This window comes from Oncorhynchus kisutch, linkage group LG3, assembly GCF_002021735.2.
Source record: "Oncorhynchus kisutch isolate 150728-3 linkage group LG3, Okis_V2, whole genome shotgun sequence".
In the NCBI taxonomy this organism is placed as follows: domain Eukaryota; kingdom Metazoa; phylum Chordata; class Actinopteri; order Salmoniformes; family Salmonidae; genus Oncorhynchus; species Oncorhynchus kisutch.
The window spans coordinates 48312076-48324761 of NC_034176.2; the positions used below are offsets into that span (position 1 = coordinate 48312076).

Below are 12686 nucleotides of genomic sequence, written 5' to 3' on the forward strand. Positions count from 1 at the left end.
GCCAGGAGCTGCCAGAGCCGCCAGTCAGCCAGGAGCTGCCAGAGCCGCCAGTCAGCCAGGAGCTGCCAGAGCCGTCAGTCAGCCAGGAGCTGCCAGAGAGCCGTCAGTCTGCCAGGAGCTGCCAGAGGCAGGACGTCACCACTGACCTATTGGGTTCACTACCAACAGGACACTCAATACTTGTAGTTGAAGAAAAGGTGATTGATAGTCTGGAGACTATTTTCAGTCATCATGGTCTACCATTAACAATCTGATCTGATTTTGGCCCACAGTACATGTTATCCCAGTTCCAGGACTTCTGCCAGGAAAATAGGATACAGCATGAAAAAACAATGCCAAAATGGGCACAGGTAAATGGTGAAGTGGAGTGGAAAAATGCCTCCTTCATGAAACGGATTCGCATTGCACAAGCTGAGGGGCTGGACTGGAAGCAGGAGCTATGCAAGTATGTCACAGTCTACAGGTCCATTGATCACTATACCATGGGCAGGAGCCCAGCTGAGCTCATTTTCTAAAGGAAAATGAGGTGGAAGCTTCCGGATATAGCTACACCACAGTGACCTGGAGACACAGGAATATGATGCTCAGCAGAAAGGGAAATCCAAGATCTATGCAGACAACCGTCGCAGAGCCAAACACTCTGACGTGGACATCGGAGACCAGGTTCTCCTAAAACAGGACAAAACACACAAGTTCACAACAACCTTCAAAAGATATCACACACTGTGATCAATGAAGAGGGAAACAATGTGGTTGTTCAATCTCCAACCAGGACCAGGTTTTCAAGGAATACAACATTCGTAAAGAGGTATACAATTGAGGAGCCAGATCCACAACCAAAGGACACCACACAACTGAAAGAGACTGTGGAACAGAGTCCTACTCTGAGACATTACATAGAGTCCAACCAGACTATTTGTGAGGGATCACCCCAAAGACCACGGACACCCAAGCCAGTCAAGTCTCACAGACAAATTAAACTGCCACAGAAGTTAACAGACTTTGTCATAAACTAATTATCCTGTACTGCAAGGGGTAAAGAAAACCAGAATAAACTGAAAAATGACAAGTACAAAGGACTAATACGAAGACTTTGAATATTTGTTATGTTGTGAAAAAGGTGCAGAATGTTTTGTTACATTAAGAAAGAATAATAATAATACTGTTTTGTTTTGCTTAGAAGTAAGCTTAAAAAGGAAAGTCCATTAGGAGAACAGAAATAATAAGACACTGAACATATTTCAGTTGTTTATTGGTAAAAACAAAGGTTTCTATATAGGTAAAGAACTAGTGTTGTTGTGTATGTCAGGTTGACGTTGAAGTTCATATCCAAGTAAAGGAGGGATGTCATGTATTGATGTGACGTACTGATATATGACGTCACCACATCAGTAAAGGAATGTGGGACTTGTTACACAGACAGTGATTGAGTAAAGACATGTTGAAGTTTAGCGCCTGAGTCTGGTTGATTTCACTCAGTATAATATTTTAATTTAGCACAAGTTGGAAGTATATGATTAAACATATACATAGTTTGATTACGGATAAACTAAACTACAGGACTGTTTTGTTAGCACAGACTGGAATATGTTCCGGGGTTCTTCCGATGGCATTGAGGAGTACACCACATCAGTCACTGGCTTCATCAATAAGTGCATCGATGACGTTGTACCCACAGTGACTGTACGTACATACCCCAACCAGAAGCCATGGATAACAGGCAACATCCACATTGAGCTAAAGGGTGGATACCTAGTCAGTCACACAACTGAAATGTGTCTTGCCGCATTCAACCCAACCCCTCTGGATCAGAGAGGTGTGGGGGCTGCCTTAATTGACATCCACAGTGCCCTGGGAACAGTGGATCAACTGCCTTGCTCAGGGGCAGAACAACATAGTTTTACCATGTCAGCTCAAGGATTTGATTCAGCAACCTTTCGGTTACTGGCCCAACGCTCTAACCACTAGGCTACCATAGAGCTGCTTTCAAGGAGCTGGACTTTAACCCCAAAGCTTATAAGAAATCCTGCTATGCCCTCCGACGAACCATCAAACAGGCGACGCGTCAATACAGGACTTAGATCGAATCATACTACACTGGCTCCGATGATCGTCAGATGTGACAGGGCTTGCAAACTATTACAGACTGTAAAGGGAAGCACAGCCGAGAGCTGCCCAGTGACACGTGCCTACCAGACGAGCTAAATAACTTCTATGCTCGCTTTGAGGCAAGTAACACTGAAACATGCATGAGAGCATCAGCTGTCCCAGATAACTGTGTGAACACGCTCTCCGCAGCCGATGTGAGTTAGACCTTTAAACAGGTCAACCTCTCCCTGTCCGAGTCTGTAATACCAACATGTTTTAAGCAGACAACCATAGTGCCTGTGCCCAAGAACACTAAGGTAACCTGCCTAAATGACTACCGACCCGTAGCACTCACGTCTGTAGCCCTGAAGTGCTTTGAAAGGCTGGTCATGGCTCAGATCAACAACATTATCCCAGAAACCCAAGATTCACTCCAATTTGCATAAGCCCCAACAGATCCACAGATGATGCAATCTCGATTGCACTCCACACTGCCCTTTCCCACCTGGACAAAAGAAACACCTATGTGAGAATGCTATTCATTGACTACAGCTCAGTGTTCAACACCATAGTGCCCTCAAAGCTCATCACTAAGCTAAGGACCCTGGGACTAAACATCTCCCTCTGCAACTGGATCCTGGACTTCCTGATGGGCCGCCCCCAGGTGGTAAGGGTAGGTAACAACACATCCACCACGCTGATCCTCAACACGGTGGCCCCTCGGGGGTGCATGAACAGTCCCCTCCTGTACTCCCTGTTCATGACTGCATGGCCAAGCACGACTCCAACACCATCATTAAGTTTGCCGATGACACAACAGTGATAGACCTGATCACCGACAATGATGAGACAGCCTATAGGGAGGAGGTCAGAGACCTGACCGTGTAGTGCAAGGATAACAACCTCTCCCTCAACATGGTCAAGACAAAGATGATGATTATGGACGACAGGAAAAAGAGGACCGAGCACGCCCCCATTCTCATTGACGGAGTTGTAGTGGAGCAGGTTGAGAGCTTCAGGTTCCTTTGCGTCCACATCACCAACAAACTAACATCGTCCAAGCACACCAAGACAGTTGTGAAGAGGGCACGACAAAACCTACTCCCCCTCAGAAGACTGAAAAGATTTGTCATGGGTCCTCAGATCCTCAAAAGGTTCTACAGCGCACCATCGAGAGCATCCTGGTTGCATCACTGCCTGGTATGGCATCTGCTCGGCCTCCGACCGTAAGACACTACAGAGCGTATGGCCCAGTACATCACTGGGGCCAAGCTTTCTGCCATCCAGGACCTCTATACCAGGTGGTGTCAGAGGAAAGCCCTAAAAATTGTCAGACTCCAGCCACCCTAGTCATACACTGTTTTCTCTGCTACCGCTTGGCAAGCGGTACCAGAGCACCAAGTCTAGGTCAAAGAGGCTTCTAAACAGCATCTACCCCCAAGCCATAAGTGTCCTGAACATCTAATCAAATGGCTACCCAGACTATTTGCATTGCCCCCCCCCCCATTCTACACAGCTGCTACTCTCTGTTATATATGCATAGTCATTTTAATAACTCTACCTACAAGTACATATTTCCTCAATTACCGCAACTAACCGATCCCCCCGCACATTGACTCTGTACCGGTACACCCTGTATATAGCCTCACCATTGTTATTTTACTGCTGCTGTTTAATGATTTGTTACGTTTATTTTTGTATTTTTCTACTTATCTATTTTTTACTTAACACATTTTTCTTCTTAACTTCTTAAAGCATTGTTGGTTAAGGGCTTGTAAGTAAGCATTTCACTGTAAGTTTCTACACCAGTTGTATTCTGCGCATGTTACAAATAAAATTTGATTTGTTTTGGATGCACGGTTCTGACTGACGGCCTGGTGGCCGGCATGCCTGGCTGTGCCCCTCCCCTCTCTCCCTCCCTGGCTAGCTGCTTCTTCCTTTGCTGTAAAAGTTGCGAGAGTTGGCGTTCTCGGAAGTAGCCTATGGCAACTAGCTAGTTTCCTCCATTGCAAAATACTGACTCGTAGGGACTCGATCCCTAGCGGAATAGAGGCTAGACACACAGAAATGGGAGTTGAGGAATGGACTCCCCACCACTAGTCATGGCACATACCTTCCACTTTGTTCAATAATTTCCATAACACATAGCCCCTTGTTGATTATCCCTTACATAATATATGCCATTTAGCAGACGCTTTTATCCAAAGCGACTTACAGTCATGCATATATTTTAACGTAAGTCCCAGGAATTGAACTGACTATTCTGGTGTTGCAAGTGTCATGCTCTACCAGCTGAGCTACAGAAGACCACTTACAGAGGACCACCTACACCTTCTTCATCACACTACTGTATGTCATCTCTACACAGGACACTATTCTCACCCTGGAGGCTCTGACTGAGTACAGCAGAGTGGTCAAATATACCAAGCTGGATCTGTTGATTGAGGCGTCCTACATAAAGACGAGGGAACATCTGGGGAATATTGTGCTCACCCAGAAGAAACCTGTGGGCAAACCAATAGAGGTAAGGGCTAACCTCCACCCTCACACACTGTGTGACCCCAAATTTACACACTGCCTGCAAAAAGACCACTTCTTCTTAATGAGACCATCTTTTCCTTGGGTTTTCCTGTGACTATGATGTATCGGGTCAATGATATTTGCAGTATAACCTGATCATGATCTCAATCATTTATGTACTGATGTAGTTTCTTCAGCATCTACCCCTATGGCACATTTCATACTGATCTTTGCTAAATGAACCCTGAAGTTGCAGTACAGACTATATATTATATCTCTCATGTCCTGTGTTTGTATGTTTCCTCGCTATTTTCTGTCTCCCATCTAATTCATGATTATACAGTCATACTGTGTCTCATTTATCAGGTGACTGAGGATAAAGATGTCAGAGTGTCCACAGGCTTTGGTACAGGAGTCTCCATTGTCCAGGTAAGTTCCATCTATCCTCTGTTGCGTTACTCAATGTCCTTCTAAACAGAAGTTGATTATGGGCTCCCGAGTGGTTTAAGTTTAAGGCACTGCATTTCAGTGCAAGAGGCATCACTACAGTCACTGGTTTGATTCCAGGCTGTATCACATCTGGCTGTGATTGGGAGTCCCATAGGGCGGCGCACAATTGGCCCAGCGTCGGCCGGGTTAGGCTGTCATTGTAAATAAGAATATGTTCCTAACTGACTTGCCTAGTTAAATGAAGGTATAATTTAAAAATATATCTTAAAGTCTTATTTCATGCTCACATTAAAGATGCAGTTCTGTGATTGAAACATAAAGTGTCAAGAAAAAGTATGTGAACCCTTTGGAAATACCTGGATTTCTGCATAAATTGGCCATAAAATTTGATCTGATCTTCATCTATGTCACAACAATAGACAAACAGTCTGGTTAAACTAATAACGCACAACAAAATTATAAGTTTTCATGTCTTTATTGAACACACCGTGCAAACATTCACAGTGCAGGGTGGGAAAAGTATGTGAACCGTTAGATTTAATTACTGGTTGACCTTTCTGGCAGCAATAACCTCAACCAAACGTTTTCTGTAGTTGCGGATCACACCTGTACAACGGTCAGAAGGAATTTTGGACCATTCCTCTTTACAAAACTGTTTCAGTTCAGCAATATTCTTGGGATGTCTGGTGTGAACTGCTCTCTTGAGGTCATGCCACAGCGTCTCAATCGGGTTGAGGTCAGGACTCTGACTGGGCCACTCCAGATGGCGTATTTTCTTCTGTTGAAGCCATTCTGTTGTTGATTTACTTCTGTGTTTTGGGTCGTTGTCCTGTTGCATCACCCAAATTCTGTTGAGCTTCAATTGGCGGACAGATAGCCTAACATTCTCCTGCAAAATGTCTTGATAAACTTAGGAATTCTGTTTTCCGTCGATGATAGCAACCTATCCAGGCCCTGAGGCAGCAAAGCAGCCCCAAACCATGATGCTCCCTCCACCATACTTTACAGTTGGGATGAGGTTTTGATGTTTGGAAGGCACAGCACACCAACAACTCAACTGTAGTTTCATCTGTCCACAGAATATTTTGACAGTAGCGCTGTGGAACATCCAGGTGCACTTCTGCAAACCTCAGACGAGCAGCAATGGGGTTTTTTGGACAGCAGTGGCTTCTTCCGTGGTGTCCTCCCATGAACACCATTCTTGTTTAGTGTTTTACGTATCGTAGATTCGTCAACAGAGATGTTAGCATGTTCCAGAGATTTCTGTAAGTCTTTAGCTGACAGTTTAGGATTCTTCTTACCCTCATTGAGCATTCTGAGCTGTGCTTTTGCAGTTATCTTTGCAGGATGGCCACTCCTAGGGAGAGTAGCAACAGTGCTGAACTTTCTCAATTTATAGACAATTTGTCTTACCCTGGACTGATAAACATCAAGGCTTTTAGAGATACTTTTGTAACCCTTTGCAGCTTTATGCAAGTCAACAATTCTTAATATTAGGTCTTCTGAGATCTCTTTGGTTCAGGGCATGGTTCACATCAGGAAATGCTTCTTGTGAATAGCAAACTCAAATTTTGTGAGTGTTTTTTATAAGGCAAGGCAGCTCTAACCAACATCTCCAATCTTGTCTCATTGATTGGACTCCAGGTTAGCTGACTCCTGACTCCAATTAGCTTTTGGAGAAGTCATTAGCCCAGGGGTTCACATACTTTTTCCAACGTACACTGTGAATGTTCAAATAATGTATTCAATATAGACAAGAAAAATACAATAATTTGTGTTATTAGTTTAAGCCCACTATGTTTGTCTATTGTTGTGATTTAGATGAAGATCAGATCAAATGTTATGACCAATTAATGCATCCAGGTAATTCCAAAGGGTTCACATACTTTATCTTGCCACTGTACATTTAAGTAATGATTTACATATACCCATTCATTCTTGAATAATTTATTTTATGCCTCATGAGCTTAGTTCAACTGTCATACCCAATTGTTGTTTCAACTCTAGATTGCCCCATTAAACAGTATGCTCAATTCTTATCTGACAACAGATGAAAACCGTTTATTATAAAACAACAGAGACCAACAAAAACTGCAAATTTGACATTTCCATTGAAGTGCATCATCCTAACAAAAAGTCCAAAGGTATGACAGTGAATCAATGTCTGTAAACTTACTAAAACCATTTCTCTCACAATAAACATGGAAACAAATATACAGTACCAGTCAACAGTTTGGACACACCTACTCATTACAAGGATTTTCTTTATTTGAACTAGTTTGATTTGTTGAACACTTTTTTTTGTTACTACATGATTCCATATGTGTTATTTCATAGTTTTGATGTCTTCATTATTATTCTACAATGTAGAAAATAGTAAAAATAAAGAAAAGCACTGGAATGAGTAGGTGTGTCCAAACGTTTGACTGGTACTGTAGCTTTAATTTCTACTTCACCAGATACTATGCTGCATTCGTCTCGAATTGTCGCATGTGCAAAGTGAGTAAAATATTTTGTGTTTTTTTAAATTAATCGAATAAAAAACATGAGCTGGCGCACACCCAGAGGAAATGATTTTATGTCGAGGTGCTGACTGACGGAGAATAAACTATAAGCTATGAAAATAAATAGAGTCACACACTATATATTAGTTCACAGTAATTTATTGAGTAAATCACCATCATTTTATTTGTATTTGAATTTATTATGGATCCCCATTAGCTGCTGCCAAAGCAGCAGCTACTCTTCCTGGGGTCCAGCAAAATTAAGGCAGTTTATACAATTTTAAAACATTACAATACATTCACAGATTTCACAACACACTGTGTGCTTTCATGCCCCTACTCCACCACTACCACATATCTACAGTACTAAATCCATGTGTATGTATTGCGCGCGCACGTGTGTATGTGTGTGCATGTGTATGCGTGTGTCTGTGTCAATGTTTGTGTTGCTTCACAGTCCCCGCTGTTCCATAAGGTGTTTTTTGTATCTGTTTTAATGTAATTAAAATACAAAGAAAACCTAACGCTATCTCCACCACTGTAAAGACAATGTGCATTTCTGTATAGTAAAATATACTTCATAGAACAGTGCTTAAATTGTCTCATATGTTTTAAAGATACAATCCCCCTCCAAACGAGGTATTCACTGACTCCAGCCTCACAGTCATGGAAATTCAACTACCCACTGGGGTGCAACCCTTCCAAGAAGATCTGAATATGGTAATTAACATATTCATGTTTTCCACTTTCTCCTAAATCTACACTGATCAAGTGTTGGTCCCATGTTTCATGAGCTGAAATAAAAGATCCCAGAAATGTTCCATATGCACAAAAAAAATATTTCTCTCCTATTGTGTGCACAACTTTGTTTACATCCCTGTTAGTGAGCATTTTTCCTTTGCCAAGATAATCCATTCACCTGACAGGTGTGGCATATCAAGAAGCTGATTAAACAGCATAATCATTACACAGGTGCACCAATAAAAGGCCACTCTAAAATGTGTCACAGATGTCTCAAGTTGAGGGAGCGTGCAATTAGCATGCTGACTGCAGGATTGTCCACCAGAGTGGTTGCCAGAAAATGTAATGTTCATTTCTTTACCATAAGCAGCCTCCATTGTCGTTTTAGAGAATTTGGCAGTACGTCCAACCAGCCTAGGACCTCCACATCCAGCTTCTTTACCTGCGGAATCATCTGAGACCAGCCAGCTGATGAAACTGTGGGTTTTGACAACAATCATTTCTGCACAAATTGTCAGAAATCGTCGTTCTGCATTCTCGTCGTCCTCACCAGGGTCTTGACCTGACAGTTTTCTATGGACAACACACACAATTGCATTTTATCGATGGCAATTTGAATTCACAGAGATACTGTGACGAGATCCGAGGCCTATTGTTGTGCTATTCATTCGCCGCCATCCCCTCATGTTTCAACATGATAATGCATGGCCCCATGTTGCAAGAATTTGTACACAATTCCTGTAAGCTGAAAATGTCCCAGTTCTTCCATCGCCTGCATATTCATCAGACATGTCACCAATTGAGCATGTTTGGGATGCTCTGGATCTACGTGTACGACAGCGCGTTCCAGTTCCCGCCAAAATCAAGCAACTTTGCACAGCCATTAAAGAGGTGTTGAACAACACAATCAACAGCCTGATCAACTCTATGGAGATGTAACGAGATGTAGCGCTGCATGAGGCAAATGGTGGTCACACCTAGATACTGACTGGTTTTCTGATCCACGCCACAACCTTTTTTTAAAGATATCTCTGACCAACGGATGCATATCTGTATTCCCAGTCATCTGAAATCCATACATTAGGGCCTAATTTATTTATTTCAATTGAGAGATTTCCTTATATGAACTGTAACTCAGTAAAATCCATATTTTTGTTCAGTGTATTTGTACACTGTTCCACATGAATGAAATGGCCTGTTTTTGGTTGTGTGATCAACTCACAGTTTCGGGATGGACTGGAATCTGTGATATCTGACTACAAGATCACAGGAGACAAGGTTGTGCTTCAGCTGGACTCGGTAAGTTCCACTTATCTTCTTCTGCTATTGGAACATGGTGGTTTAGGTGTGGACATTCAAATAAATCATATAATGTAGTCCTGTACTGTAGTTTAAATTTGTCCTAATACTTTAGTCCTATATTTTGTTCAAGTGTGTCATATAATGTTAACACTGTCATTGCCTTTCACACTACAGGTCCCCTCTGACCAATTCGTCTGTGTGGGATTCCGTATAAAAGAACTCTTTCGAGTTGGCATGGTCAGTGCTTCCTTGTTTAAAATCTACGAGTACAATGATCAAGGTACAGTATGGCGGAAAACAAAACCCATAGAAACTAATATCCCACAGGAAGTTTGAGCAACTTTAAAATAATCCTTCTCTATTGCTCCACAGAGAGCCAATGTTCCAAGCTCTACTCCCCTCCTATAGAAACCAAGCTACTGCGGCTTTGTGTAGGGGAACAGTGCCACTGCATGGCAGGTAAGTCATATGGGCTCAGAGGACAGTGGTGTTTGCAAGTAAATTATAAGCATTGAAGATGTATGGAGGGTGGAACATGAGTGGGTTTGGATAAATCTGGTTGGTCATTTGTTCAAGTTAATGTAAATTATGGGTGATTACTTTGTTTATTTTTATTTGTGACTGCAATCCGTTGCTGTGATGATAGCGGAATGCTGCAACTTCAAATCAGAGATGGATCCCAGCATCACTGCTGAGAAAAGAAGACAAACTACCTGCCGTGACAATATAAAATATGGTAAGATGATACTTTGTTAGAACTTTTACCACCTCATCAGTAAAAATGGTCTCCAATGCCCAATTGATTTATGGAAGACATTTCTCATTTGTAGGCAGTCTTTTTGGTATGATGAGCTTATTCTATTTGTTTCGTTTAGGAGGACTTGCATATGATATGTTTGCGTCTTTTCTCACAGCTTTCAAGGTAAAAATCAAATCCATTGCGGAAGAAGGTGATTTTAGTACTTATGTGGCAAATGTGGAGGATCCCTTCAAAAGGGGTAAGTCTATCTCCTATAAAAACTTTTTAAAGTGAAGTAAGAAATATATATATTGTATGTATGTATGTATGTATGTATGTATATATATTGTATGTATGTGTACAGTAAGTGAGTACACCCCTCACATTTTTGTAAATATGAGTATCTTTTCATGTGACAACACTGAAGAAATGACAATTTGCTACAATGTAAAGTAGTGAGTGTACAGCTTGTATAACAGTGTAAATTGGCTGTCCCCTCAAAATAACTCAACACACAGCCATTAATGTCTAAACCGCTGGCAACAAAAGTGAGTACACCCCTAAGTGAAAATGTCCAAATTGGGCCCAAATTGTCAATATTGTGTATGGCCACCCTCATTTTCCAGCACTGCCTTAACCGTCTTGGGCATGGAGTTCACCAGAGCTTCACAGGTTGCCACTGGAGTCCTCTTCCACTCCTCCATGACGACATCACGGAGCTGGTGGATGTTAGAGACCTTGCACTCCTACACCTTCCATTTGAAGATGCTGTGTTGTCACATGAAAAGATATACTCAAATATTTACAAAAATGTGAGGGGTGTACTCACTTTTGTGATATACTGTATATGTGTTTAACTTTATTCCTGTTTTGTGTAAATGACAGGGTTGGACAATGTCAATATCAACACAGAGGTGGAATTTGTCAAAAAGGCCAGTTGCAGTTCTGTGGATATGAAGATTGGTGGGCAGTACCTGATCATGGGTGCAGACAGCATGCAGATACGAGTTGGCAGAAGTTATAAGTGAGTGTGTGCATTGGTCTTTATTTTGGATTACAAAAATATTATAAAACTTGGCTACTGACAATATACTGTTGCACTATAACCACGGCTTTTTTGATTCAGGTCTGACCCTAACCCTATGTTTCAGGTATAGATACCCTTTGGATTCCCAGGCTACAGTTGAGATGTGGCCAACTGAATGTGAGGGAAGTCCCGCCTGCACTAAATATGTAGACATTCTGAATGATTATGCAGAACGTGTTCTATTTGAAGGCTGTTAAAGGGGCACTTCACCCTTTTTCAACACCAAATTCATAATCTCCAGCACAAGACAAAAAACGGCAGGTTTAAGTTCAGGAGACACTGATGACATCATCTGGTGTGCATCACATGACAACTATGAGCAGGCAAAGGTTGCTTTAGACGCATTTAGGCATTTTTTGTTTTATAGCAGCTAAATATAAAAGGAAACAGCAAGATACTAACTCAGAAAGACACAACATAATTTTATGATATGGTGTTTTTAGGATTATTAGGAATACATAACCATGCCATAGGTCTCATTAATTTTGTACAAATAAACAGATGATATGGATTTCGTGTGTGTGTCAGTAGCTGTGTGTAACATCATCTGGGATGCCAAGCCAGGGAAAAAAAATAGATATTACAACCTATGTGTTGTGATAATTGCATTGTTTGCTCTATAACCTGTTAGTTCATAACCTGTACCTTGACACTGAGATATAGGCCTAAGGCTGAGACAATAAGAAGACACATTAGCTACATGTTGACCTTTCTATCCTTTCAGGCCAGGGGCATAATATGAATTTATAGTTGGATCAGAATCGCCTTTATAATCATTGGCCAGTACGGAGAATGAAGTAAAACCACATGTCCAAATCCCTATCTCCATCTGTGGCTAATTTAGGAAAGGGACTATTTGTTTGCTAGCTAGCCACCAGAGGATAACGACACAACGAGATGTAACAATTCAAGTTTTCTGTCAATGACGTTTGGCTTCTGATGTGATGTGATTGCTGTGAAGCCAAAACCAAACTGGTTTCCCTTGACACTTTATTTTGGTGTGCCAGGACCATTCACAGCTGAGCTCACTCAGTTTAGCTCAACGCTAACTGGCTATAAAATATATCAAGAGAGGGCAAATGCTCGATGGTGTCCCTTGCATTCAGTGCTACGGGCAACAACATCATACTCCTTTTGACCAGACAGCATCAGTTAGATGGGCTACACATAACCGAGGGGCGCTGTTTCGTTCACTCTGATGCTTTCTCCAGTGATATACATTGTATGAAACAGAGACTAAAGAAATTCTTCAGTA

The 12686-nt window shown here is 41.8% G+C and overlaps 1 protein-coding gene across 1 annotated transcript in view; it reads left to right on the forward strand.

Annotated features, from left to right (window-relative positions):
• The window catches only part of c5 (complement component 5), a 62516-nt gene extending 50574 nt beyond the window's left edge, over positions 1-11942 (forward strand). Inside the window, exons 29-40 of the mRNA XM_020472324.2 lie at positions 4457-4612; positions 4975-5037; positions 7109-7202; positions 7518-7557; positions 8180-8282; positions 9528-9602; positions 9780-9885; positions 9978-10064; positions 10252-10341; positions 10520-10603; positions 11230-11368; positions 11496-11942. Coding sequence (XP_020327913.1) covers positions 4457-4612; positions 4975-5037; positions 7109-7202; positions 7518-7557; positions 8180-8282; positions 9528-9602; positions 9780-9885; positions 9978-10064; positions 10252-10341; positions 10520-10603; positions 11230-11368; positions 11496-11628 — 1170 coding nt within the window. The 3' untranslated portion in view covers positions 11629-11942. The remainder of the gene's footprint in view (positions 1-4456; positions 4613-4974; positions 5038-7108; positions 7203-7517; positions 7558-8179; positions 8283-9527; positions 9603-9779; positions 9886-9977; positions 10065-10251; positions 10342-10519; positions 10604-11229; positions 11369-11495) is intronic.
• The last annotated feature ends 744 nt before the right edge of the window (positions 11943-12686 follow it).